This window comes from Xenopus laevis, chromosome 1S, assembly GCF_017654675.1.
Source record: "Xenopus laevis strain J_2021 chromosome 1S, Xenopus_laevis_v10.1, whole genome shotgun sequence".
Taxonomy (NCBI): domain Eukaryota; kingdom Metazoa; phylum Chordata; class Amphibia; order Anura; family Pipidae; genus Xenopus; species Xenopus laevis.
This window is the reverse complement of record NC_054372.1, coordinates 57912829-57937127: the sequence shown is the minus strand read 5'-3', so window position 1 is coordinate 57937127 and position 24299 is coordinate 57912829. Positions and strand designations below refer to the sequence as shown.

The 24299-nt window shown below is 37.7% G+C and overlaps 1 protein-coding gene across 1 annotated transcript in view; it reads left to right on the top strand.

Annotated features, from left to right (window-relative positions):
* The first annotated feature begins 541 nt into the window (after positions 1–541).
* arsj.S (arylsulfatase family member J S homeolog) overlaps positions 542–24299 on the top strand; it is a 32585-nt gene continuing 8827 nt past the window's right edge. Inside the window, exon 1 of the mRNA XM_018243361.2 lies at positions 542–1540. Within this exon, the coding sequence (XP_018098850.1) occupies positions 1218–1540 (323 nt within the window). The 5' untranslated portion in view covers positions 542–1217. The remainder of the gene's footprint in view (positions 1541–24299) is intronic.

The window sequence follows — 24299 nt, the reverse complement described above, 5'->3', positions numbered from 1 at the left end:
TTCATGGAATGCACAACATGAACTGTTTGTGACTTGGAAAAAAAAAGAAAAATAATTGGGGTAGATACAAAATGATGCTGCAATACACTCCAATACACTGAGCTCTCATACAGATAATATTGAACTACAAATTTCAGACTCCCCCCCTAAGCCAAAGCTGTAATATAACAACAGCTGTAATCTACATGTTTCATACTGATATAAAGTGTTACTGTATCAGACACCCTCAGAAGAAGAAATGAATATAGGGGGTTGCAATAAGGTTTGTTTCTGCTGTGCCCAATGCTGATCTGTGGGGGCCATTCCCAGTGTAGGGCTCATTGCTCTTTCCCCATTTCTGCAGCCCTTTCTCATAGACTGCTTTAGCTATATAAGAAGTGTATTAGGGGTCTGTTACAGATTTGTCTGTGTTTCCAGATTTTCAGGATAAGCTACAATAGGGGAGGGATTGCTAGTGGTGCCTGCTGGTTTCCCAACAGGGAACAGAAAGATACAGTTTGCAGATTCTTGACTTGCTTCTTTCTGAGTTCCAGCCCCAATAGTGCCTTTGTCTGGACTGTTTGGAATAAAAGAGCATGGTGTGAGCCTGATGTGCAGTAGGGAAAGGCAAGAGCCCTGACACTCCAATCACTCAGCACATGGAAGGAAAAACCTGGGACCCCTGACAGACACTCACATCCCAACTTTGTTAATAATTTCTCTCTGGTGGGCGGAACCCAGCAGTCTCTCTCTCTGTAACTCCGAGCACTTTTCTTACTGCTTCTTTTATTGGTGACTGACCGGCTGGCATCAAGCAGCAGCAACAGCAAGAGAAGGGATGAACTGCGGCGCAGGCTGAGGAGGAGACTGGCTTTGTGCTGCACTGAGAGCTGCTGTTACATAGTTCAGTTGGGGGAGATGTTGAAGTGAGGGGTACAAGATCATCAAGCAGGACAGGCAGGCAGCTTCCTTGAGCTGAGATGTGCCTACATACAGACAGCTCTATGTGGCTCTGCTGGAGAGTAGAAAGAGCTCCATTCACTGACTATAGTCTGTAGTACAACAAAGGGGCTCAGCTGGGACTCACCTAAACTTGCATATATTTGGGTGGGGGTGGGGTGAAGGCATCCCAACCAGATGGACAGTGCACTGACCCCAGAGCAGCCTATGGCTTTTATAGCATGCTGACCTGCTATGAGTTCCTGCTGCTGCTGCTGAATGGAACAGACTGAGTAAAGATGCTGGGGGTGCTCACTGCCTTCTCTGCCCTGAGTCTCATGGCTTATGGATACCTGTCCTGGGACCACGCCAACTCTGTGCTGGAAGATCAAAAGGCAGCAGGCAAAGGGTCCCATGAAGAATCTCCGCACAGGGAAATTGGACACCAGCCCCACATTGTCTTCATATTGGCTGATGACCAGGGCTACAGAGATATAGGCTACCACGGATCCGAAATCAGAACTCCCACACTGGACAAGTTAGCTTCTGAAGGTGTCAGACTGGAGAACTACTATGTCCAGCCCATTTGTTCCCCATCCAGAAGCCAGTTTATCACTGGGAAGTGAGTATCACCATTCATCCCTTTTCCATACAATGCACTCATGTGCCTCAGTAATACATATATGTACTCAATAACATGTCAACTCGCCAATGTACCCCGTCATGCATTCTCACAATCCATCATCTAACCTAGCTTGCTTGTGACTGGAAGCATTCCAATTAGAATTCAGTATATTTGTAAGTTGTAACAGTTGGAATCTAGTCACTCATTTCCACATCTAAAAGTCAAGGTAACGTAACATACCTGTGCTTTCATTGCTGCATCCCATGTTTCCTTAGCAGAACTTTATTAGCCTAAACCTCACACTACTTTGCTTTTTTTCTGGAATTGTTGTCAGAGTTAAACTAGGAGCAGTGATTCATCTCTGAATCCATGTACTTCTAAAAGGAAATCTCTTACTGGTGGATATGGTACATGATGATCTCATTAGCTCTTTAGTTACTCCGTGCACAGTAAATTATGCCCAGTGTCTAACAAGCTGCAGAATTGTCTATAAAACCTAAACCATTTTGATTCTTGCTGAAACGCCCATTTTCCAATGGAAAATAATCAAGTCTATCTATCTATATAGAACTGTTTAAGAATATCTCCCGAGTAATGGATTTGTTCAGTGTTACTCACCTGCAGGCTGTTAGTTGCCAGAAGCAGCATATTTGTTGTTTTAGATTAACTAAAGCAAATTAAATATTGTATAACAAAGGTGCTGTTCATATAGGGGCAGATTTATCAAGGGTCGAAGTGAAAATTCAAATTTAAAAAATTTGAACTTCGAGCTAATTTTTGTGTACTTCAACAAACTAATACTCCAAATTCGATTAGAATTCGAAAATTCGAATTTCGAAATTTATCATGTATTCGTACAATTCGAATTTGATCGAAAACTGACCTATTCGGCCAAAATAAACTTTAATTTCGGTTGGTCGTTTTAAATTCGAAGTTCGACGTTTTTCAAATTCGAAATTCGACCCTTGATAAATCTGCACCTAAAATGTGGGATTCACCAAATCCAGTATCCAATTCAGAACTTGTCTGAATGTCAGTGTTTTTTGTATACCATAATACTTTGCATTGGACTAGTTTGTGAGGTATATCCTATTGTGCAAGAAAAAGTGATCTGTTGATTATAGGAGACCCACAAATATGTTTTTTTGTATTAAAAGAGCTGACCTTTGGGGGGATAGCTGCAAACAAGGGCAACTACCATAGGCCCTACACTTGCCAGTATGGGTATTGGCAAAAATTAAAAAAAAGCATTGGACCCCATAAATGAATGTCTTTTTTGAGGGGTGTTTCACATGCATGGGGCTGGCAAAAGCATCATGGGACCATTTATATCTTGGGGCTCTGACATTCTTAGTTCAATAACCGCTAAAGAGCTAATAATTAGACAGCTAATAATGATGTGGCCCCTATACAGATCATTAAATCTTAGTTGGGATCAAGTACAAGGTATTGTTTTATTATAGAGAAAAGGGAAATCATTTTTAAAAATTTGGATTATTTGGATAAAATGGAGAGACGGCCTTTCCAGAATTGGGAGCTCTTTGGATAAAGGGTTTCCAGATAACTGATCCCTTTCCTGGAATGACTCTCTGTGAATCGCAATAACTTTGGCTGTAACATAATTTTGCATCTACTGTAATTCTTTTCTGTGTTTCGTTTTGTTAAGTCAAAGTTCATGTTTTTCAGTCTCTAAATCAAGGATGTTAAAACTTTGTGACTGTCCAGCTGTTGTTAAACCACATGTCCCAGCATTCTATGACAGCTGAAGGCGGATAAATAAAAACATGAGACTTTGCTTTTGCATTATGAAAACACAGGTCAAATCCCTTTAGTTGTTAATGATTTTCCTGCCCCCAAATAAACCCAAAAGCTCAAATCCCGTGACTGGCCTCTCTTTTAGGGCAGGACTCCACGGACAATTCCGTCGCGATCCGACGCGCTTCGCAAAAATGCAGGCGTCATGTCGGATGCGACGGAAATAAGGTACTGTAAGTAATGCTATTGTCGGATCGTGTCGCATCATTAATGCGACTCGACTGTCGGATGCAGACGTTGTCTTGTCGCATCAACAATGCAACACCATCTGACATTAGCATTACTTACCTTATTTCCGTCGCATCCGACGTGACGCCTGCGTTTTTGGGCAGCGGAATCTTCCATGGAGTCCTGCCCTTAGAAAGTGAGACTCATACACTAAAAACATGTACTGTTAGTTGAGAGTCCATCAGCTGTAGCAAAACAAAAAATTCCCAGTAGCCTTGGCTATAACAGACAGAATCTCAGGTGGAGAAATGTAGTTGGGACAAACCCATTTGTGCGCAAGCTGAACATTTATGCCGTTTAAGGGCATTTAAAAAGTGTTGCAAGCCCTGAATACTCAACCTGTGACCCTCTGACTTTCCCTAAATAGGTCCCAGAACCAATGTTGGACTGGGATGTCAGGAGCCCACCAGAAAACTTTAGACTGTGGGCCCACTTTCCAAACTCTTATTCCTTGTCTCTTTACTCAACTTCTTTATTCTCCTAGTCTTTTATATCTACTTAATATATTCTTCCATTATTAAGCATTTTTCCCATAAATAAATAGGGAATGACTATGAAATAGGCTAGAAGCAAAATGGCCAACTGACACCTGGGCCCACCGGTAGTTTTCCTGATATCCCAGTGGGCCAGCCCGACACTGCCCAGAACCCCCTGAACAACTACTGGTTGGGCATTTTTGGAAAAACCTCTACTGAGAAAGACTTTATAGGTGGTCACTGGCCAGACCATGGTATTTTGGCACCCTAGGCAAGTGCCACCTCAACATCTTCAATTTAAAAAATCTTACAACACATAAATAAAAGTAGAATAAAAGCAGCAGACCCCCTTCACCACCAGTCACAGCACACCTAACATCACCAAACATTCCCAGAGGAAGATGGGGCAGGCAGCTGTTTCTCACAACAAGAATAAACTTTATTATTATTGAAGGTCATGTAAAACTGTTAAAAACGAAAAAAAGTTCATTGAAAATGTTTCCTTCCTGAGAAATGCGTCCTTCTGTGACTGCGCCCTAGGCACGTGCCTTCTCTGCCTACCCCTAGTTCCAGCCCTGGCCACTGGTTTTGTTTTTTCTGCTTCCTTTGGTTAGTACAGCATCTTAAAAACAGAATCAGCTCTTTGCCATGTTGACACAGTTAAATTAATTCTTACTCTTACTCATGGTTGGGATTCGGAAACAGACCTTTATTAGCACTACAAATGTTTACCATCAGTTTTTATTGACAGAAGAAACAAAGGCACAGTTTGTACAGACTAATTACTATCAGGGGGTTCCCAACTCTTTTGTTGCAGGCCAAAAAAAGGACTGCAACTCTACTGGGCTCATTGACAAACTAAGGAATTCTAATAATGTTTCAGATGCACCGTGTCAGGGCTGGACTAATGCATCTTGTGTGGCCTGAGTTTTGGCACTTGCTCTGCAATTTTTCAGTGTCTGAATACATACTGTAAATTACAGAGATTAAAACAAAAATCAATTATGGGGTAGCTGCTGTCTATACAGCGAGTACTGTGCACAGGTCCAATTAAACCAAGGTAAATATCAAAGACATGCACAGTTTCTCGCTTAAAAACATTTATTGGTGCATATTAACCACAAAAACTAACATGTCAATGTACAATTCACACACACCACAAAGCAGTGTCTCCCCCCCAGTCTGCCTACCTGTTGTTAGCCACACCCTCCTGACGCGTTTCGCGCTATTGGGCGCTTCATCAGAGGATGATGAAGGCGCTCCTCTGATAAAGCGCCCAATAGCGCGAAACGCGTCAGGAGGGTGTGGCTAACAACAGGTAGGCAGACTGGGGGGGAGACACTGCTTTGTGGTGTGTGTGAATTGTACATTGACATGTTAGTTTTTGTGGTTAATATGCACCAATAAATGTTTTTAAGCGAGAAACTGTGCATGTCTTTGAAAATTACAGAGATTCCCTTTGTAATTTATGACTATAGTAATTTGTAAACTATTAAATATAAGTTAGTCCTCATTTGCAGAAAGTTTTATTGGATCTTTTGACATGGTTTCTCATATCACTTTTCTTGTATTGCACAGAGCAGCAGAAATTGTTGCCACCATATAAATACTAGTGTCTCTGCCTAAATTAGGTGAACTTCAGTTATTGTATTATTATTATTATTAGTATTAAAATGTATTATTACAATGTATTATTAAAATGTATTATTATTATTAGTATTATTATTAAAACCTCCACATTATTATTCTCAAGAACACAGTGTAATTGTATGCATCAAGTGTACACGTTTCCATGTTTAATTTTTTTTTTTTTTTTGGATGAGCTTTCACTAATAAATCTGTCACTTCAAGCAGTATTTGCAAAACAGTGGAAAATTACTGAAACACATCAAAGTCAATGGATGTTTTTTTTCACGCTAATCTTTTTCTTTTTTTGCCAACATTTTTTGAGCAAAATATATTGGAGTCTGTGGGCATTTTCCCAAGTGACTGTTTCAGTGCAGAATACATTGGAGTCTACAGGCGTTTTGTTCTGTTGATTGTTTTTTAGGCAAAATACATTGGGGTTTATGGGCATTTTGTCACAGATTTATTTACATTTTGCCGCAGTGTTGCAAAAAATATTTTCAGATGCCAATAATCCATGCCTGGAGACAAAATTTTGTTCATCACTAGTTTTCACACACTGGTCTCTGTCTGCATTGGAATGTGTTGTGTATTTGTACACACAGGTTTGGCATAGAGGGAATGTTGGCTTTGGCCATATTCTGCAGAGTAGGCCAGAAATAGGCTAGTGAAAATTGTCACTTCTTTAGAAACAAAAAAAGAAAACAGAAAAAAACAAACACAAAGTGGGCTTAGACATAAAAAATAGGCTGCACTTTGGTCATATTTTTGCACTTTGACCACTGTGCCCCTGCCCTTAGGATGGAACTGCTTTCTGGTAGGCTGTTTGTTTCTCCTACGCAATGTAACTGTATGTGTCTCAGGAGACCTGGATTTTTCCTGTCCCTACTGACTATGCCTTACCTTGTGCACTTTTTCATCTCCAATTTGTACCTGTATGTTAGCCTCCCATCCACTTAGACTGTAAGCTCTATGGGGCAGGGACCTCCTTCCCACTATGTCCACATAGCACTTAAGCTCTTTGTCCTATGATGCTGTATATATTTATTATGTGATTTGTCTCCCCCATTTATACTTTTATATATATATTGTACTTTTATGCACTGTACATCGCTGCGGCTCCTTAACAGCTCTTTACAAATAAAGTTAAACATGCATACATAGATACACTATTATACAAATAGCATTCCAGAGCACCTGCAGACTGCACCTAGAACTGGCAGCGGGGGGAGGCACATAAGACATTAACCCCTCCCACCCACTTTTCGGCCATTTAGAGGCACATCATACAGAACTGCAAGAGGCACAGGCTGCATTAGGGCCCTGTCCTTACCGCCTGGGATTACGAATGACCCTCTATACGTTCTCTGATACATTGGATGCTTTACAATGAAATACACTGTGAAAGCTGCATATCCTAATAATGAATATTAAATCACCGTAATCAGTGAACCCACCTGCTTTTAATGCACAATATACAGGTATAGGACATGATATACAGAATGCTTGAGAGCTGGGGGTTTCCAGATCAGGGATCTTTCTTTTGGTCACAATACCTTAAGGGGGTTATTTACTAAACTCCAAATGCAAAAATCCTGAAAAAATTTAGATTTTTATAATAAAATCAGACTTTAAAAAAAATCACACATTTTTCAGAATTTATTAAACCCCGAGGATGAAAAAGTCAGAATCACAAAATCCGGCATCTCCGACCTGTCGAGGTTGCATGTAAGTCAGTATGAGAAGTCCCAATGATTTTTTGATGTGCGCTGGGTTTCGTGAAATACCCTGACGTTTTTGGGCAAAAGGCATGAGTTTTCAGATGAAAAAATCAGATTTTTTGTTTCCCTCAAAGCAAATTTTCGGAAAAATGTAATAATAAGCGTAAAAAACCAGAGCGAATTTGATCGGAATTTGTAGCAGAAAATCTTGAGAAAAAATCAGTTTGATAAATAACCCCCTAGGTTTACTATTTATTTTTATTTCCATAAAATTAAGTCTATGGATGAAGGCCATCATGTAATTCTGAGCTTTCTGGATAATAGGTTTCCAGATAATGGATCCAATAACTGTAGTTGCAAGTGCAGTTTGCTCATTTAGACCTAGCAAATAAACTCAGTTTGTTGGGTTACATACCTGATATCCATCAAAAAAATGTAGACTTAACGGTAGCGATATTATACAGCTGTGTGTTTTGTATCTATATAAGGCATGGTGAGACATAAGAGTAATGGATCAGAGTCGTGGGGCTATGTAATACAGATAATAAGGGGGAACTGTAATAAAATTCACAAAGAGAACAAATTTGAGCACAAACAAGAATAAAAAACATTCTTCTAATCAATTCTAATCAAATGGCTTTATTTCAAATTAAAATCCTGGCACATTTTGTGTTATGCAACACACAGGGGCACATTTACTAAGCTCGAGGGAAGGATTCGAAGTAAAAAAACTTCGAATTTTGAAGGTTTTTTTCGGGTACTTTGACCATCGAATAGGATACTTTGACCTTCGACAACGACTTCGACTTCAAATCGAAAGATTCAAACTAAAAATCGTTCGACTATTCGACCATTCATTAGTCTCTTTAAAAAAACTTCGACTACTTACTTCAGCACTTTAAACCTACCGAGCTACAATGTTAGCCTATGGGGATCTTCCCCATAAGATTTCTAACCTTTTTTTGATCGAAGGAAAATCGTTCGATCGATGGATTAAAATCCTTCGAATTGTTCGAACGATTTTTCCTTCGATTGTTCAAAGTATTTTGCGGTAAATCCTTCGACTTCGATATTCGAAGTCGAAGGATTTTACTTCGATGGTCGAATATCGAGGGTTAATTAACCCTTGATATTCGACCCTTAGTAAATGTGCCCCACACTATCTGCTCAATACATGTGTTAAAAGCACTACAAAACATTCTGACAAATTGACACAAGTACCTTATTTGATTAGTGGCCATTTAACCTGAAACAAATTATTATATGTTGAAATGTTCTTTATGTCCCACAATTTGCTTTGTAGACGGTTATCACAGCTTGGGAGGGGACACTGCGCTGAGCTAAGGATGAAAACGTTTTGAAATTTGTTAGTTTCTTTTGAGTATAAGATTATTAAGGGATTAATATTTTTCAAGTTTTAAGTTCTTTCTGTTTAGGTTTATTGGCAAAAGCTGTTGGCAGCTTTGTTCATAACAGAATTTTAATGCCACACGCCAATCCCAAAAATACTTTCAGTGTGAGCAAATGCAAGAACATTTGAGGGATTTGCGTTTAGTGTTTTTTGCTTGTCTCTCTCTCTCTCTCTCTAAACATTAAATAAACCCAATGGGCTAGTTTTTCTTCCAATAAGGATTAATTATATCTTAGTTTGGATCAAGTACAAGGTACTGTATTTTTATTACAGAGAAAAAGGAAATCATTTTTAAAAAATTGGATTATTTGGATAAAATGGAGTCTATGGGAAATGGCCTTTCCGTAATGCAGGGCTTTCTTATCCCCCAAAAGATCTTACCACCAGACACAAGGGCATGCATTGAAATTAGAAGAAATGCAGATACAGCTTAAGGTGGAAGGCTTTTTCCTTTTTTTTACACTATGGGTTGTGAGGGTGTGGGAATCTTTCCTGAACACCTTATACAATTTGCCGAAGAATAATCTCCCTCTGTAGCTAAGTCAACAAAACAGACCAAAACTGTCTTATCTGGGACTACTTTAGGTGTTATTGCTATACATGTGAAAAATTTAATTCTAAAAAGAAATACTGTATGTGCATAGGAAGTAAAAGGTCAACTCAAAATAGGAAAATGTTTAATACGACAAAGGATTTGTAGCTTCGGAAAGGGATGGTACAGCTCCTTAATTAGGGGAAAAGATTGATGATAGTTTGAGTCCACATAGACCTTTACCTTCAACAACAATTGAGTGACTGCCCTAATATCTGATTGGTGTTACCATTCAGATATTATAAGAAGAAAGCTTCACATACACATTATTTAATGGGACAAACTGACCTAATATTTAAAGTGGTTGTACCCCCATATATAGTATTTTGTATAACGAAAAGAGTTACTCTCAGCAATTTTCCAATATTCATTAATTACATATATCCAATGACTTTAAAACGTATAGCTTCCGAAAACAGTATCTGACTTGTGCTTTTTCTTGCACTACTGGTTCTACTGTTTTTTGTTTTAATTTTTGAGTGAAGTGTGCCATAAGGACCATATATCAGGAACAAAATGACTAGAAAATTAATCAGAACAAAAGCAAAAGAAAAGCCATAGACATATGTGCATTTTTGGAGCAAACACAGAGTAAAAACAGATCTTCAAAAAGTTATTCAAAATGCAGTAGTCAGAATAAAACAGCTACTCAAGATCAGCCTTTGCTACCTTAGCTCCCCCTTTTCTCCTGGTGATTTACTTAAAGGGTTGTTCACCTTCAAACACTTTTTTAATTTCAGCTGGTTTCAGATTGTTTACCCCCTGGGAGGGGGGGTCGTCAACTGTAAATTGATACATTTAGGTGCAAATTGGTCGAATATCGAGGGTTAATTAATGCTCGATATTCGACTGCTGAATTGAAATCCTTCGACTTCGAATATCGAAGTCGAAGGATTCAGCACAATTCGTTTGATCGAACGATCGAAGGAATAATCCTTTTAATCCATCGATCGAAGGATATTCCTTCGATCAGGAAATTGTTAGGAAGCCTATGGGGACCTTCCCCATAGGCTAACATTGGCCTCGGTAGGTTTTAGGTGGCAAACTAGGGGGTCGAAGAAATTTTTAAAGAGACAGTACTTCGACTATCGAATAGTCGAACAATTTTTAAGTTCGATTCAAAGTCGAAGGTCATATTCGAAGGTCGAAGTATCCATATTCGACCATTCGAAATTCGAACTTTTTTTCCTCTATTCCTTCACTTGAACTAAGTAAATGGGCCCCTTGGTTATCTTTGTCCCTGCTGAGCAGAATCATTGAATTTCATTAGAGGCAGACACTGCTGAGAAATGTATCAACTAAGGGGCAGATTTATCAAGGTTTGAATAGTCAATTTAAATTCAAACTTTCAAGTTTAAAAATTCACACATTTTGGGGCATATTTATCAAGGATCTAATTTCAAAGTAAAAAAACTTCGAAATTCGACCATCGAATTTGAGTACTTCGATAGTCTAAGTATTTTTCGCAGTGAAAACGTCCGTATTCGATCGAAGTGTGATCGAAGTAAAATCCAACGATCGAACGTTTTTTTCTTAAAAAACCTTCGACTTCTCAAAACTTGCCCAAAAGCCTCAGGTTCTAGGAGGTATCCCATAGGCTAAACAGCAATTTGGCAGGTTTTAGGTGGCGAAGAGTAGAAGTCAAAGTTTTTTAAAGAGACTGTACTTCGATTTTCGAGTGGTCGAATTTTCGAAGATTTTTCAATTAGAGTCGAAGTCGAATTTGGCCTATTCGATGGTCAAAGTACCCAAAAAATACTTAAAATTTCGAAGTTTTTTAATTTGAAAATTCACTTCGACCTTTGATCTGCCCATAAATTTTAATCCCCTATTCGAATGTAAATTAGAATGTGAGATTTATCACACCTCTACCATGGTAACAGTCCTAATTAGCATTCGATTGAATAGTAGCCATTCGTATTTTTTTTCTTAAATAATCTCCCAGTTAAATTGTGAGTATATTCAAATTTAAAAAAATTCAGATGAATTCAAAACTAGACCTTTGATAAATGGGCCTCCCCGTGTAGCAAATTGTATCGGTTTAGCATGTCACTGAGCGGTCAGACTGAAACACTAGAAACTTGAAACTTTTAAACTTAAATTTAAGAAAACGGTAAAAAATAAAAGATGGAAAGCAATTGAAAAAAGTCTTTGTTTATGGTGAACAATCTGAAACCAGCTGAACGCAAAAAAGCATTTAGAAGGTGAACAGCCCTTTTATAATAAAGCAAATAAATAAATAAAGCAAAAGATGGGTGACTATGACTACCCTACATGGTTTTTGGAATTTGCACATGGTTAGAAAAGTTGATGTACACTACATTTTTTACATTTTTTAATATGGTCTTTTAGTTGAGTTTGCAGATATCATGTGGTTTAATATTCCAGAGATACTGTATGTTTTACCTTTTATACATCAGCAGTTTTTTTGTTGGCTTTTTATTTAAACCATGATGACATTGAAAATGAATTACATTTTTGTCTTCCAGCTTCTTTTAATTGAGTGTGAAACCAGAGCCAATATAAACTGAACTGTGTCTGGTTAATATATTATAAAAGTAAAGTATTTCTGAATGTTCAGACTTAACTAAACTCTCTTGCATCTCTTTCCATATTTTACATACAGTTTCCTGCGTAATATATCTAGAAATCGGTTTAAGAAGAATTTGCTAAGGGGCCTAACCCAATTTTACTGGAAAATACAGGGTGGGATTTAGATAGTGGTCCCCAATTACTGTATATACAGTATTTACTTGTTTTCATATGCAAAGTACAGTACATAAACAAGAAAAATGTATGCAAAATATATATTAAAGGGGAACTATTGCAGAAATTAAAATATAATCTTATGTAAAAAAGACTTATCTCAACATATAATTGGAGAACACAGAGCAATGATGTAATAGAGCTGTCAGTCAAACTCTCCTGCACGAAGAGAGAATTTAGAAAAACAGAACTGCAATTTGTTTCAGAAATTGTAACAAATTTTAACTGTTTATATTCTAGATATTTTTTCATGAGATAAGGCTGATATAACAATTGTATTCAAAATTTTATTTTATCTTTCTGAAATTACTTTGAATGACTTATAAAATCGGTCTGGAAATAACAGTCCAAAATATCTCATAATTTTTGTTAACATTTTGGGCTACATATAAAAAGATGCTGGTGATATACAGAATGCTTGTTAAAATTTGCTTTTCTGCATAAAGACACTGCACAAAACTTTACACAATGGAAAGGCAACATTTTCTTCTGATACTAACCATTATTTTTAGGGATGCAACGAATCCAGGATTCGGTTCGAGATTCGGCCAGGATTCTGCCTTTTTCAGCAGGATTCGGCCAAATCCTTCTTCCTCTGCCAAATTCAAGGGGAGGGAAATCGCATGACTTTGTGTCACAAAACAAAGATGGTTTTTCCCTTCCCACCCTAATTTTAATAAATTAGGATTCGGTTCGGTATTCAGCCAAATCTTTCTCGAAGGATTCGGGGGTTCAGCCACATCCAAAATAGTGGATTCGGTGCATCCCTAATTATTTTACAAGCAGTATAACTCTTTTTACCTGCCTATAAGGTGGACTAACTTTTAAGTCTTCAGCAATTCTGCAGGACCATCTACTCAAGTGAACATAAGCATCTGCCTTCCCTATAATGCTGAAAGGTTATCTAGAAATAGGTAGAATTTTTAGTTTTAAAAATGGGAGTATTTCCAGTTGCAGTTTATGGTTAAAAATTTTTTAATTTCTATCTATTCATTTTCAGCACTCCTTTAGGTATGCAACCCTAAGGGTCATGGCACACAGGCAGATTCGGGAAAATTAGTCGCCCGGCAGAATCTCCCCCCGAATCTGCATGTGTGCCCTAACCCTAAAAGCATAAGATGAAAGTTCTTATGTCATTGTTCAGAATAGATACCCTTAGGGGGTGTTATATTTCTGTTGTGATTTATAAGGTCGAAGCTGATTTCTGCTAAATCTCAGATAATGTTAACAATAGGAATTTTTGTTCACAAATCTCCCATACTATGCTGCATACAAGCTATGCTGAGCCTACTATAGTAGGCTCATGTTGGTATAATCAGTAAGGGTCAGATGTGAAGAAAAAGTGCATACCCCTGAATTGCCATGGCCAAATAACCCTGTGAATATCTCTTAAGGGCTAAGTAGGCAACATCATAAAGCATTGTCTTGAGAATTGTTGTCTGTCCTTACCATTTCAGTGCTAAGTGGCAGTATCTCTTTTATTCTAATAAATGGCTTATCTAGTGGTAACACTGGAATGCTTTCATCTTCTCAAAAGAAAACAAATGACTTGTCCTAACAAGACACAAGTCTTCATGAATGACATCTGTGAAACCACAAAAAGTGGTAGAGTGTTATATTTCACCAATGCGAAGTTGATAAAAGCTGTGTAATCCTCTCCAAATAAGCAAAAACAAGCATTTTTTTTTAATTTGAAAGAACCAAACCTTGTCTTCCCTCTCTTGTTTCCTCTAATCCTGTTGTAGCTCTATAGTCAGTCTCCAAATGCTCTAATTGCCAATAAAAGAGATTAAAGAGGATTAAGCCCTGTTCAGGGCACTGAAAACGGATGATCTGGTGATTTGTCCCTATCACTGCTTCTCCTGACAGATGAGCACCAACAATCAGTCTCTGTGGTTTTAAAGCTTGTCATAGCAAATCCAAAATACAGTACAAGACAATCTGTACTGAAATGCAGAGATGTCCTTTAAATAATTGTGCCCTTGTATCTACCCCTTTCTTCAACATTTCATTTGTCAACATTGAAATCTTTGCACCAAGCAGCAGAACCTTTACTTAATCATTTAATACCTCAAAAAGGAAAATGGTACATTTTAAAAAAGTATTCTAAAACAAAAGTAAAAATCTGAGGTGGAAATACAGTCACAGATACTTTAAGAAATAGTTTGCAAACTGTCTGTGAAATTTGGACCAGGCCCGGACTGGCAATCTGTGGGTTCTGGCAAATGCCAGAGGGGCTGCTGTAAGGTGCCATAGAAAGTCAGTATTTAGTGGGCTGGTGGGGGCTGTTTGGGCCTCTATGTGGGCTGATTGGGCCTCTGTGTACCTGGGGCCTATTTTAATTCTCAGTCCCGACCTAATTTGGAGAAATATATTTCCCTAGCAGGAAAGAACAAATGTTTCAGAGTTTGATTATCATCACTATTGCTGTCTGTAGAATGTGGGCAGATTTTTGGCAGTAATATTGCTTGAGGCAAAATGATATGCATTTTGTTCATACTGTGCCTTTAAATTGCACAACAGACATGGTCTTATTGAGTCCCAGCTTTTCATGAATAAGAACTCTGTATCTGCCCGTAGCTAATATAAGTTATATATCTACAACAGCTTAAGTATTGTAGGTTGCCCAGTACTAAAGAATTCAATTGACATTTTCAAACAATAACATTTGTAATCCACCTATAAATACATCACCAAAGAGGAATATTTACACCACCAGGAAAGCTAAAGTTCTGAATGAATCAAGTTGAGGTTATTTATATCTTTCTATTTCCTAGGTAAGAAATGAATTATTTATATAAGAAAATGTTAATGTGAAACTTGTCTACACACCCACAATATAAATGTCCCAGAAGCAAAATTAACCTCACAGGCAAATAAAACCCATCATGTGATTTATTGAAGTGTTGCATTTTGTTGAATACTTGTCTTTAATGAAAGTCTTAACCTTTGTCATTACTGGAAGGAACTGTTGTTCCAGAGGCAGTCGAAGGGCCCCTAGAAAAATTGTGTTAGTCATGACACCGAGACTCAACACAAAGCATTAGAGAATGTCTTATGTGGGAACTGCCAAGTAAATATTTAGATAGGCGCTCCGCTTGGACTGCACACTGATGCCATGAAAAGTATTAAATGACTAGTTTATTGTTATTTGAGACAAAACTCACCATTCCCTTTTTGCCTTCATAGATGTCTAATATGTGAACAATGATCATCAAATGCAGTGAAGCAAAGCTCTCTCAGATGAGAAGGTTTAATTCTGCAATTATCGGTTTTGGAGCTACAACTTACAACACTCATTGACGGTCTTTGACTTTCAAAAAATAGTGTCAGTTTGGGATGAGAGCCTTGGTTCAAAAGACGAAAGGCCCTAGTGCAGACTAGTTCTGGCTAAAATGAAGAACGATACTAAAAAAAAATATCTACTCAGTTGTCAGTATTCTGAACAACCTAGAATGGAGAAAATGGAAGGAGACTGACATTCACTGAATAATAATAAACTATGATAAAAGACAGGTTTTCTTAATGTTGCATCAAAGACATTTTGCAAAATAAGCTTGATTTTATTAGTAATTTAATATGAACAGTTTTATTTTGTAGTGCAATTGTTCATGTATTTTCAGACATTTCTTCTGCAGTCTTTTGCTTCATTATGTATAGAGCTAAAAATATTTCTTTGCAATTGCTAGCTGGTGGGCGGACAGCTCCTACAGAAATGTGCTCAAATTAGCTGTAATGTAATGCGGGCTTTGTTATATTATTCATTACAATGCAGTGACAATTCATCCCTGATTAGGGGCATTTTAGGCAAAATAATTACCAAGCAAATCATTTTCAAGATTAATGTAAATCAGATGTTACCATTGCAGCTGCTCTGAACATCTGTCTGGGGATGCTGGGTATTACAATCTATAACCAATAAAGGTCAACTTCTTGAGTATTCAAGACACGAGGGTCTATTATGAATGCAGCACACACAGAAATGGGTGCAAATGTTGCACATATTGATGTCATTCGTTAATGGTAATTTCCAAACATGCTCCTGTTTCTATCCTGCCTCTTCCACTGAATCATGTGCAAGAATTCTCATGGTGGGCTGCATCAATAGGAGCAACAGGCTTGAGCCCAGAGAATCACATGCAAATTAATGTAATTTTATCAACAAAGGGGCCAAAAGTGACACAGGTTTATATCCTTGCATCCAAACTTGCTCTTTACACTTCCATATAGTAGTGCTAAGTACCATGGTTTTCTCCTGCATCTTCTACTGTCTGTATTGATGCTGGGAAACTGGAAGCTACCCCCACCATAAACATACCAGTAATTACAGGCTTCCCACAGCGAGGTTCAATAGGAGCAGCAGATTTGCAGATAAAAGAATCACATGCTAACACCACATGCCCTTAGCATGTTAGCGTTAATTCGCTAGCGTAGCGCTTTTTCGGTAATTCGCCGATTCACTAACAGACGCTGGCGTAAATTCGCTAGTGTTACTTTGCACCCTTGCGCCTGGCGAATTTGCGCAACGGATGTAACTACGTAAATTCACTGACGCGCGCATTTTTCTGAACGCTACCTTTTACGCCAGACTTCCTTCGCCACCTCAGACCAGGCGAAGTGCAATAGAGTAGATAGGGATTGCTTCAAAAAAAGTTCAAAATTTTTCTAAGTCCCAAAAAACGCTGGCGTTTTTTCTTTTTTTATGGGTGATAGGCTGAAAAAGATCAAAATTTTTTTTTGAGGCTACCCTCCTTCCCCCCTACATTTCCTAACTCATGGCACCTTAACTATACAGTGGGCACATGTGTAGGGCAAAATAAAAAATGTATTTGTTGTTTTGAATGTTTCCCAGGCTTGTGTAGTGCTGCTACTTATACCTCCATTGTAACTTCAATTTGGCGCCGTATGCAAATTAAGCATCGCTAGCGTAACTTTGCTTTGCTTGGCGAATTAACGCTAGCGCTACTTCGCAACCTTACGCTTCCCCTGAGCGCAACTTCGGATTTTAATTGAATTTGCGTAGCGCTGGCAAAAATACGCCTGGTGAAGTGCGGCGAAGCGGACGCTGGCGCAACTACGAATCTTAGTGAATTTGCCCCATTATCTCCACTATGAAAATGTAAGCTGCAGCCTGCACCTGATTTGCAATCAAGCACACTCACGGTTGCAACCATGCATCTTCTGCACTGTTGGTGAAAAGCATGCCAATTTGCCAGTGGAGTAACTAGTAGATGCTGCCCACCCACCTTCTGTTTGTGCTCCTCACTCGTGTGCTGCAGTGGGTGCACTTTTTCAAGATTGAAAAGTTGCTGCAGAGGGGGGGGGGAATTTATGTGCAACAGACCGTGTTGTCTAAGTACCCCTGTTCCCCGGGCCCTCTGCAACTGTGAGGTCTGCTGCCTCTATTGTTACTCCACTGCAATTGGCTTTATTCATAAATGACCCTTCTAATATAGCTGGAATATTATCAGTAAACAGTAGGCATTTAATCATTATTGTGCTGTAATTCTAGCTCTATACAGCATCCCTATTACATGATATACTGTAACATGTATTTTGTTTGTGCCACTAGGTGTCTTTTATGTCTATTACTGGATTTTGATTCAATATTTAATATTTTTTATTTCATATTTTATGTCTATAACTGATTTTTTATTTAATATGTACTCAACTTATTTTATATTATTAATTAAAGACAAACATTTTGCCCCATGAAAACAAATTATAGTTCTATACAATACTGCCAAGTGACATTCAAATGAACTTCATATTATCTAATTTGCAGAGCTATTCTATGCTGTAATTATGAAATAAAATAATTTTTAGCTGTCAACCGTCAGACCACTAATTTCAGTTAAACCCTCCTAGAAGTCGTATCAGCTGACCTGCAATCGCAGTTGACAAAAATAGGCAGTTTAATAATAGTGTATTTTAAAGTCTCTTTTAGTAGGCAAGTAACAGTTTCCAGTTTTACACCAGTTGCCAAGCAACAAAATGACCTCTTCCAATCTGTTTCTAAAACGATAACTTATAAAATATTCAAAGCTAAAGCTATGAACACTTTTAAACCACTAAAAGACATTTTTGGAGACAGAAGGAGTTTTTGTTTTGCATTTTATGGAACACATAGATACAGTATACTGTTAAAAAGTAGACTACAGTAGCTTAAAGAGATACTGACATCGGAAAATAAACTTTTTTATATCCACCATAAGATTATCTTTAAATGCTATTTAAAATTTTGCCCTAAAAGTATTTGTCTGATGCTTTTACATTACCTTTCTTACCCCCCATGTTCCTCTATGAGGGGGCTGCCATATTTGTGCAGCAGGAATCCGTTAGCATAAGAAACTCTGACAAGTTAAGAAGGGACAGTCAGTTTACAAAACAGTCAGGTTTAGGAACTTCAAGTAATTATATACAAAAGCAGAACTCTCGGCAAAAAAGGATCAACATGACCTATATGTTACTTTTAGTAGATTAATATTTGGAAAAGAAAATTTTTAGTGTCATTGTCACTTTAATACATTTAAGGCAGAGCAATAGTTTAACATAAGCGTGGATGATTAAAGCAAAATGAAAGCTACCACGGCAGTTTATTGTCAATAGATTAGCCACAACAGTGCAAGCTAGAATGCCATTTATATTTTTTAGAATGCTTTACCATACCTGTGTAAACCACTCTAGAAACTGTTTCTATTTGTTTAGGATATCAGCTGCCATATTAGCTTGTTATGACATAACTTCCTGCCTGAGTCTCTCCCTGCTCAGTCATAGCTCTGAGCTCAGATTACAACAGGGAGGGGGAGAGGAGCAAACTGAGCATGCTCAAGCCCTAGCCCTGGAGGTTTAAGCTGAAAACAGGAAGTCTGATACAGAAGCCCATGTATACACAATAGAGGGAAATGTGGTGTTTCATTTGACAGAGGACTCAGAGCAGCATCACTTTGAGGGTTTACTGATGTATTTATATAGACCTTTTTGATAAAGCTTATTTACTGCAGTTTTCACCTTTCCTTCTGCTTTAATAACATTTGTAAGGAAGAATGATAAAGAATACAAATTTGAGGGTTATTAACTTTTTTTGTGTAAGATTCCCTTAGTATTTTGTTAATTAAACCAAAGATCTGTAGACAACCCCAATCCTATGTCAAACACATACACATAACAAATAAGCAGGGACATTATGAGCAGGATTGTACCCTAACATGGACACCCACACTGAGCAATATTTGGTTGACAGCTGAGATTTTAAAATGATTTTACAACACCTATGATTGCTTTAATAAAAAAAGAATTTGAATTTTATGTTTCATTTGAAAAGAACTTTTATTATACAACTTTTTATGTCTGGGTGACAGGTCCGCTTTAAAAAAAATCTTACAACTGCCTTGCAGAGATTATACATTTTTATCTGGATTCATAGGGGCAGATCTACTAAAGTGCGAAGTCGCTAGCGAAAATTTTCCAGAAATCCCATCCGCAGGTACATCGCCAATTTACTAACAGGCGTAGAGAACAATTTGCTAGCAAAAGAGACCGTCGCTAGTTTAGTTTCGTGCCCTATCGCCAGGCAAATTTTTGATCAGGTGAACGATCATTAGTCACTAAAGTGCGAATTTTACAGAATGTTACCTCTTTCGCAGAATTTCCTTCGCCAGTTTAGACCTGGTGAACTGATAAGATGAAGCTAGATCCTCCTCAATCTTATGTCAGTGACATCGTATCCTGTATGCTGAAAAGTTATTAAAATGATGGCGTTTTTTCATATTTTAAAGCAGGATTGTCTTTAAAAGTTGTAACTATTAAACATTTTTGTTTTAACCTTTTTTTAACCATTTGAGGGGCATGCAACATTTGTTTTAGGGTGGGCTCATGTCTAGGACATGAGATGATCTCTTTTTTTCTTTATTTTGCTTCCTTGGACATTTTTAATAATAAGTGGCATTTTCACCAACATTACTAATAAAGACACATATATGACCTATATGTACCTGTGACCTAATCGTAAGTATACCATGAAGTTTCGCTAGGCAGAAACGAACGTTGGCTAAAGCTTGCTATGAAATGCTTACACTGGCGAATTGACACTAGCGAAACTTTGGATGCAGAGATGCAAGTTTTTGTGAATTGGTGTAGTGGTGGCGAATTTTCGCCTGACAAAGTGGTACAAAGTGTGGCGAAGCCTTTGCAGGTGCCCCTGGTAACTATTGGGGCGCTGCTGCCTGAGGCAACTTGTCTCATTCTTTTTCATTCAGTCTTCTCCAAGTCCTTAGATAAGTCTAGTCTTCATTGACAAAAAGCACATAACAGAATTGAATTTGGCAACAACCCCCATAGGAAACAGATGGCATTATGTTTGCCCAGGAGTGTGACTATGCAGATCTGAGGGTGTCCATTCTTTTTCATATTGTTTTAGGTGTTTGGTCGACCTAATGTTTGGTCAGGAGGGTGTAAATTATTATATTTATTGAGATACGCAGTAAAGGGAACGCAATTACACAGGAGGTGTTAAGTGTCTGTCGATATAGATAAATTATACAATAACTATGTATTTTGAATGGCTTGCACTGTATTTTGTTCATGGCTCCAAAAAGGCTAGTTTTATACCAGTTAAACGTTCCCCAGTGCAATCTTTTTCTTTTAATATAAAATAAGTGTTTCTGGGAGCTGGGTAGTATCCCTACTGAAAGAATGCTTGGTACTGAGAGGCATTTAGTCCCTTTCGTGTACTCGATAGTGAGATTAAAATAAAAGAATTTAGCTTACATGAAAAATTAACATTGTTAGTGTACAATTGTTTTAATAATGCATTTAGTCATGTCCAGTGATAAAATTATTTGTATATGTACAGTGTCTGAGTCTAGACACTAAAACATCAAAAGATAATAGTTTATGATATGAATGCAGGCTTATGAATTAGGACTTTAATTGCACATTCTTCAGCATGTGGCATGTTAGCTATGTGGGCATAAAATACTTTTGTGCACACATTTTAATTTATGTTCTCAAGCTACTGTATTTCATGATTAACTTGTCTAGAAAAGAAGATTCCATTTGTTAGCAAACAATTTAAAGTTGGTGAATTCTTAAAGGAGAACTAAACCCCCCAATAAGAAAAGCTCCATCTACTACCCCCTCCCTGCTTCCTACCCGCATAGTGCATTATTCCAGAAAGGGTCCCTGGACAGCATGCTCACTTATTTATGCAGAGAAGGGCAGCAGAGATCATGGGTGACATCTTCAGGGTCTTCAGTCTTCTTCTGTAAAGGAACACCATATTTGGCACATGCACAGTTGGAGCATTGCTGAAGGGAAGGAAGAGAATTCCGAAGAAGAACGGAGATCTGGAAGATGGCTCCAATGAGCTCTGCTACTGTCTGGCGACCCTTTCTGGAATAATGCACTATTTGGGTAGGAAGTAGGGAGGGGGGCCCCACAAGGCCCTAATTCATATACAGTTTCAATAAATATTGGTAAAACAAGTCAACCGCTAAATATTTTGGGGGTCTGAAAAATAATTTGCTATAGGGCCCAGTAATATCTACTTACACCACTGATTCAGAATATAATAAACAATATATAGGAGACTGTCTCATCTTTCTCTTAAATATTTAGACATCACTGTAATTTTATTCTAGTTGGCATTAATTTCTTTCTTCCCCAAAGGACTGGTGAATAAACCATAAAAAAGAATAAATAAAGCATAACTTGAATACACAGTTGTGATCAGGGGCGATCCTGGCCCCTCCGCCGCCTGAGGCAGCAGCAGTTGCTGCTGCCCCCCCTCCCCCGGAAATTCACTCTTAAAGTACCAGGAGCAGCATTTTTGCTGCCCCTGGTACCTAGTGGGGTGCTGCCACCTGAGGCGACAGCCTCAACTTGCCTCATTAGCGAAGCACCCCTGGTTGTGATAAACACTCCACTTAAAAAAAGGGGCTGTTACATTCACTTTGCTGTAAGCTACTACTATGTAATAACACTAGGTTAATATAGAAGTTGGTTCTGCTGCTAAAATATTACTGCCATGGGTGTTTATGGACCACTTGAGCTTAAAGGGGAATTTAATATAAACTTCATCATACTGAAATAAGAAACTTTCTAAATACAATCAATTAAATATTCTGTACTGTTTCTGAAATAATCAAGTTTATCTTCACTGTTCCTCTCTCAGCATCTGTTTCTCCTCATTCTGTCTTCATTTAGGAGTTGGGTGTCAGATGAATGATCCAATATATCTTATAGGGGGACTCCTTTTGTTTAGAAGATGTATTAGAGCTCACTCTATTAAAACCACCAGACATCATGTCTCTCCAAATGCAGGATTTGTGCAAAAGGCAGTTATTTTGTTAGATTTTGTTTGTACTGGAATCAGTTATTTGAGTGAGCTCTAATATATCTGCTAGGAAAGGAAGCCCCCCTATAAGATATATTGGTTCATTCATCTGACACCCAACTCATGCATGAAGATGAATGAAGAGAAACAGATGCTGAGAGAGGAATAGTGAATATATATTTGATTATTTCAGAAACAATGCAGAATTTTTAAACGATTGTATTTAGGAAGTTTCTTACTTCAGTATGAGGAAGGTTATCTTAACATGATAATAGTTCATGTTATACAATGAAAGTTACATTCTGTTCAGGAGCAAGTATTCTTTTGTCTGACTTAATTCAAGCCAAATCAAATGGTTCTTTCTTCCATTTTTTCACGGTTTTATAATGACCCTAATACTTATGGGCCTATTTATGAAGTTTGAAAATTTTTAAAGGGGAAAAAAATCAGTATTTTTAGAGTGGGGAATTGAGTTTTATTATACGCTAAAACTACTAAAAATGAATCCAACAATACCTTAGTTAAAATGTGGAACAATAAGGTTTAGGCAAGGAACACTGGACTTAGGCAAGGAAGAGCCTGAGAGGCAGAAAAACTGCTCAAGTGAATTTATTTATGTTTCGCACTACATGTTTCGAGCCTCCTGGCTCTTTGTCAAGTGTAATACACAGAATGCTCAATGAAACTTTTAAAGCATACAAACAGGAAATGACCTCAATGTGATCCTCATTACCAATTTTCACCCTCCCCCTAAAGGTGAACATTAAATCGAATAACAATGTCCTTAAAGTCCATGTAAATAGTCCAATGTGCAAGAGGTGTAGTCCAATTAAGAACCCTGTGAAAGGTGCTGGAAGTAAAAATTAATCATTAAAACCAATTAAAAGCATTGTAACTTTATATAAGTAAGATTTACATGGTACTGTTACCAAACTTTTAACCTACCACTTACTCATAATCAATTTTCCTTGCACAAATAGCTATCTAAAATCTTCAATAAATATTTCAAATTTTAGCAGAAAAATAACCCATACTGAATGGGCAAAAATTCAAGGCCTGCGAAATTAGTTAAAATGTGTCAGTCATGTTGAAGTCAATGGCAGATGGTTTCTTTTTAACAGCTGGAACATATTTTTTGCCTTCATGTTTGCAGAAAGTTTTGCGGACAATTTTCTATCCGAATTAAGATAGATATTGGATGGGAGTTTTGTTGAATTTTTATTATTAAAATGATGGGAAAAATGTAAGTTTTATTTAAGAAATAAAGCTTAACTAAAGAAGTAGGCTAGAAATGTTGTACATTATGTTTTGGGCTTCTGTACCAGCCCAAGCCAACCACAGCCCTTTATCAGTAAATATCTGTGTCTCTAAAGATGCTCCCCATCTTCTTTTCTGCTTTTACTGTCACTTACTGAGCTTAGGGACTGACTCACAATATACAGTACAAATAGAATAGAAATGTCACAATATAAGGCTGATAAGTAATTAATATAGATAATTACTACATGGCAGCACAGAAACCAGTGCAACTAGCATCAGAATTTATCAGCCTTGTAGCATCAGCTTATATTACAGGCCAACCTCATTTCCTGCTTGATAATTTGTGACAACCGCTAAGATTAGCTTCTCAACAGCTGCTCAGAGCCCACTGAGCATGTGAGTGTTGCATAACTGAATTATTTGCTTTCATTATGAGTAAAATTCAATATTTCCTTTAGGAACTTGAAGAGCAAAGCCTTAAAGTATAATGATTTTACAGACTTTTCAATAATTCATTTTCATGTT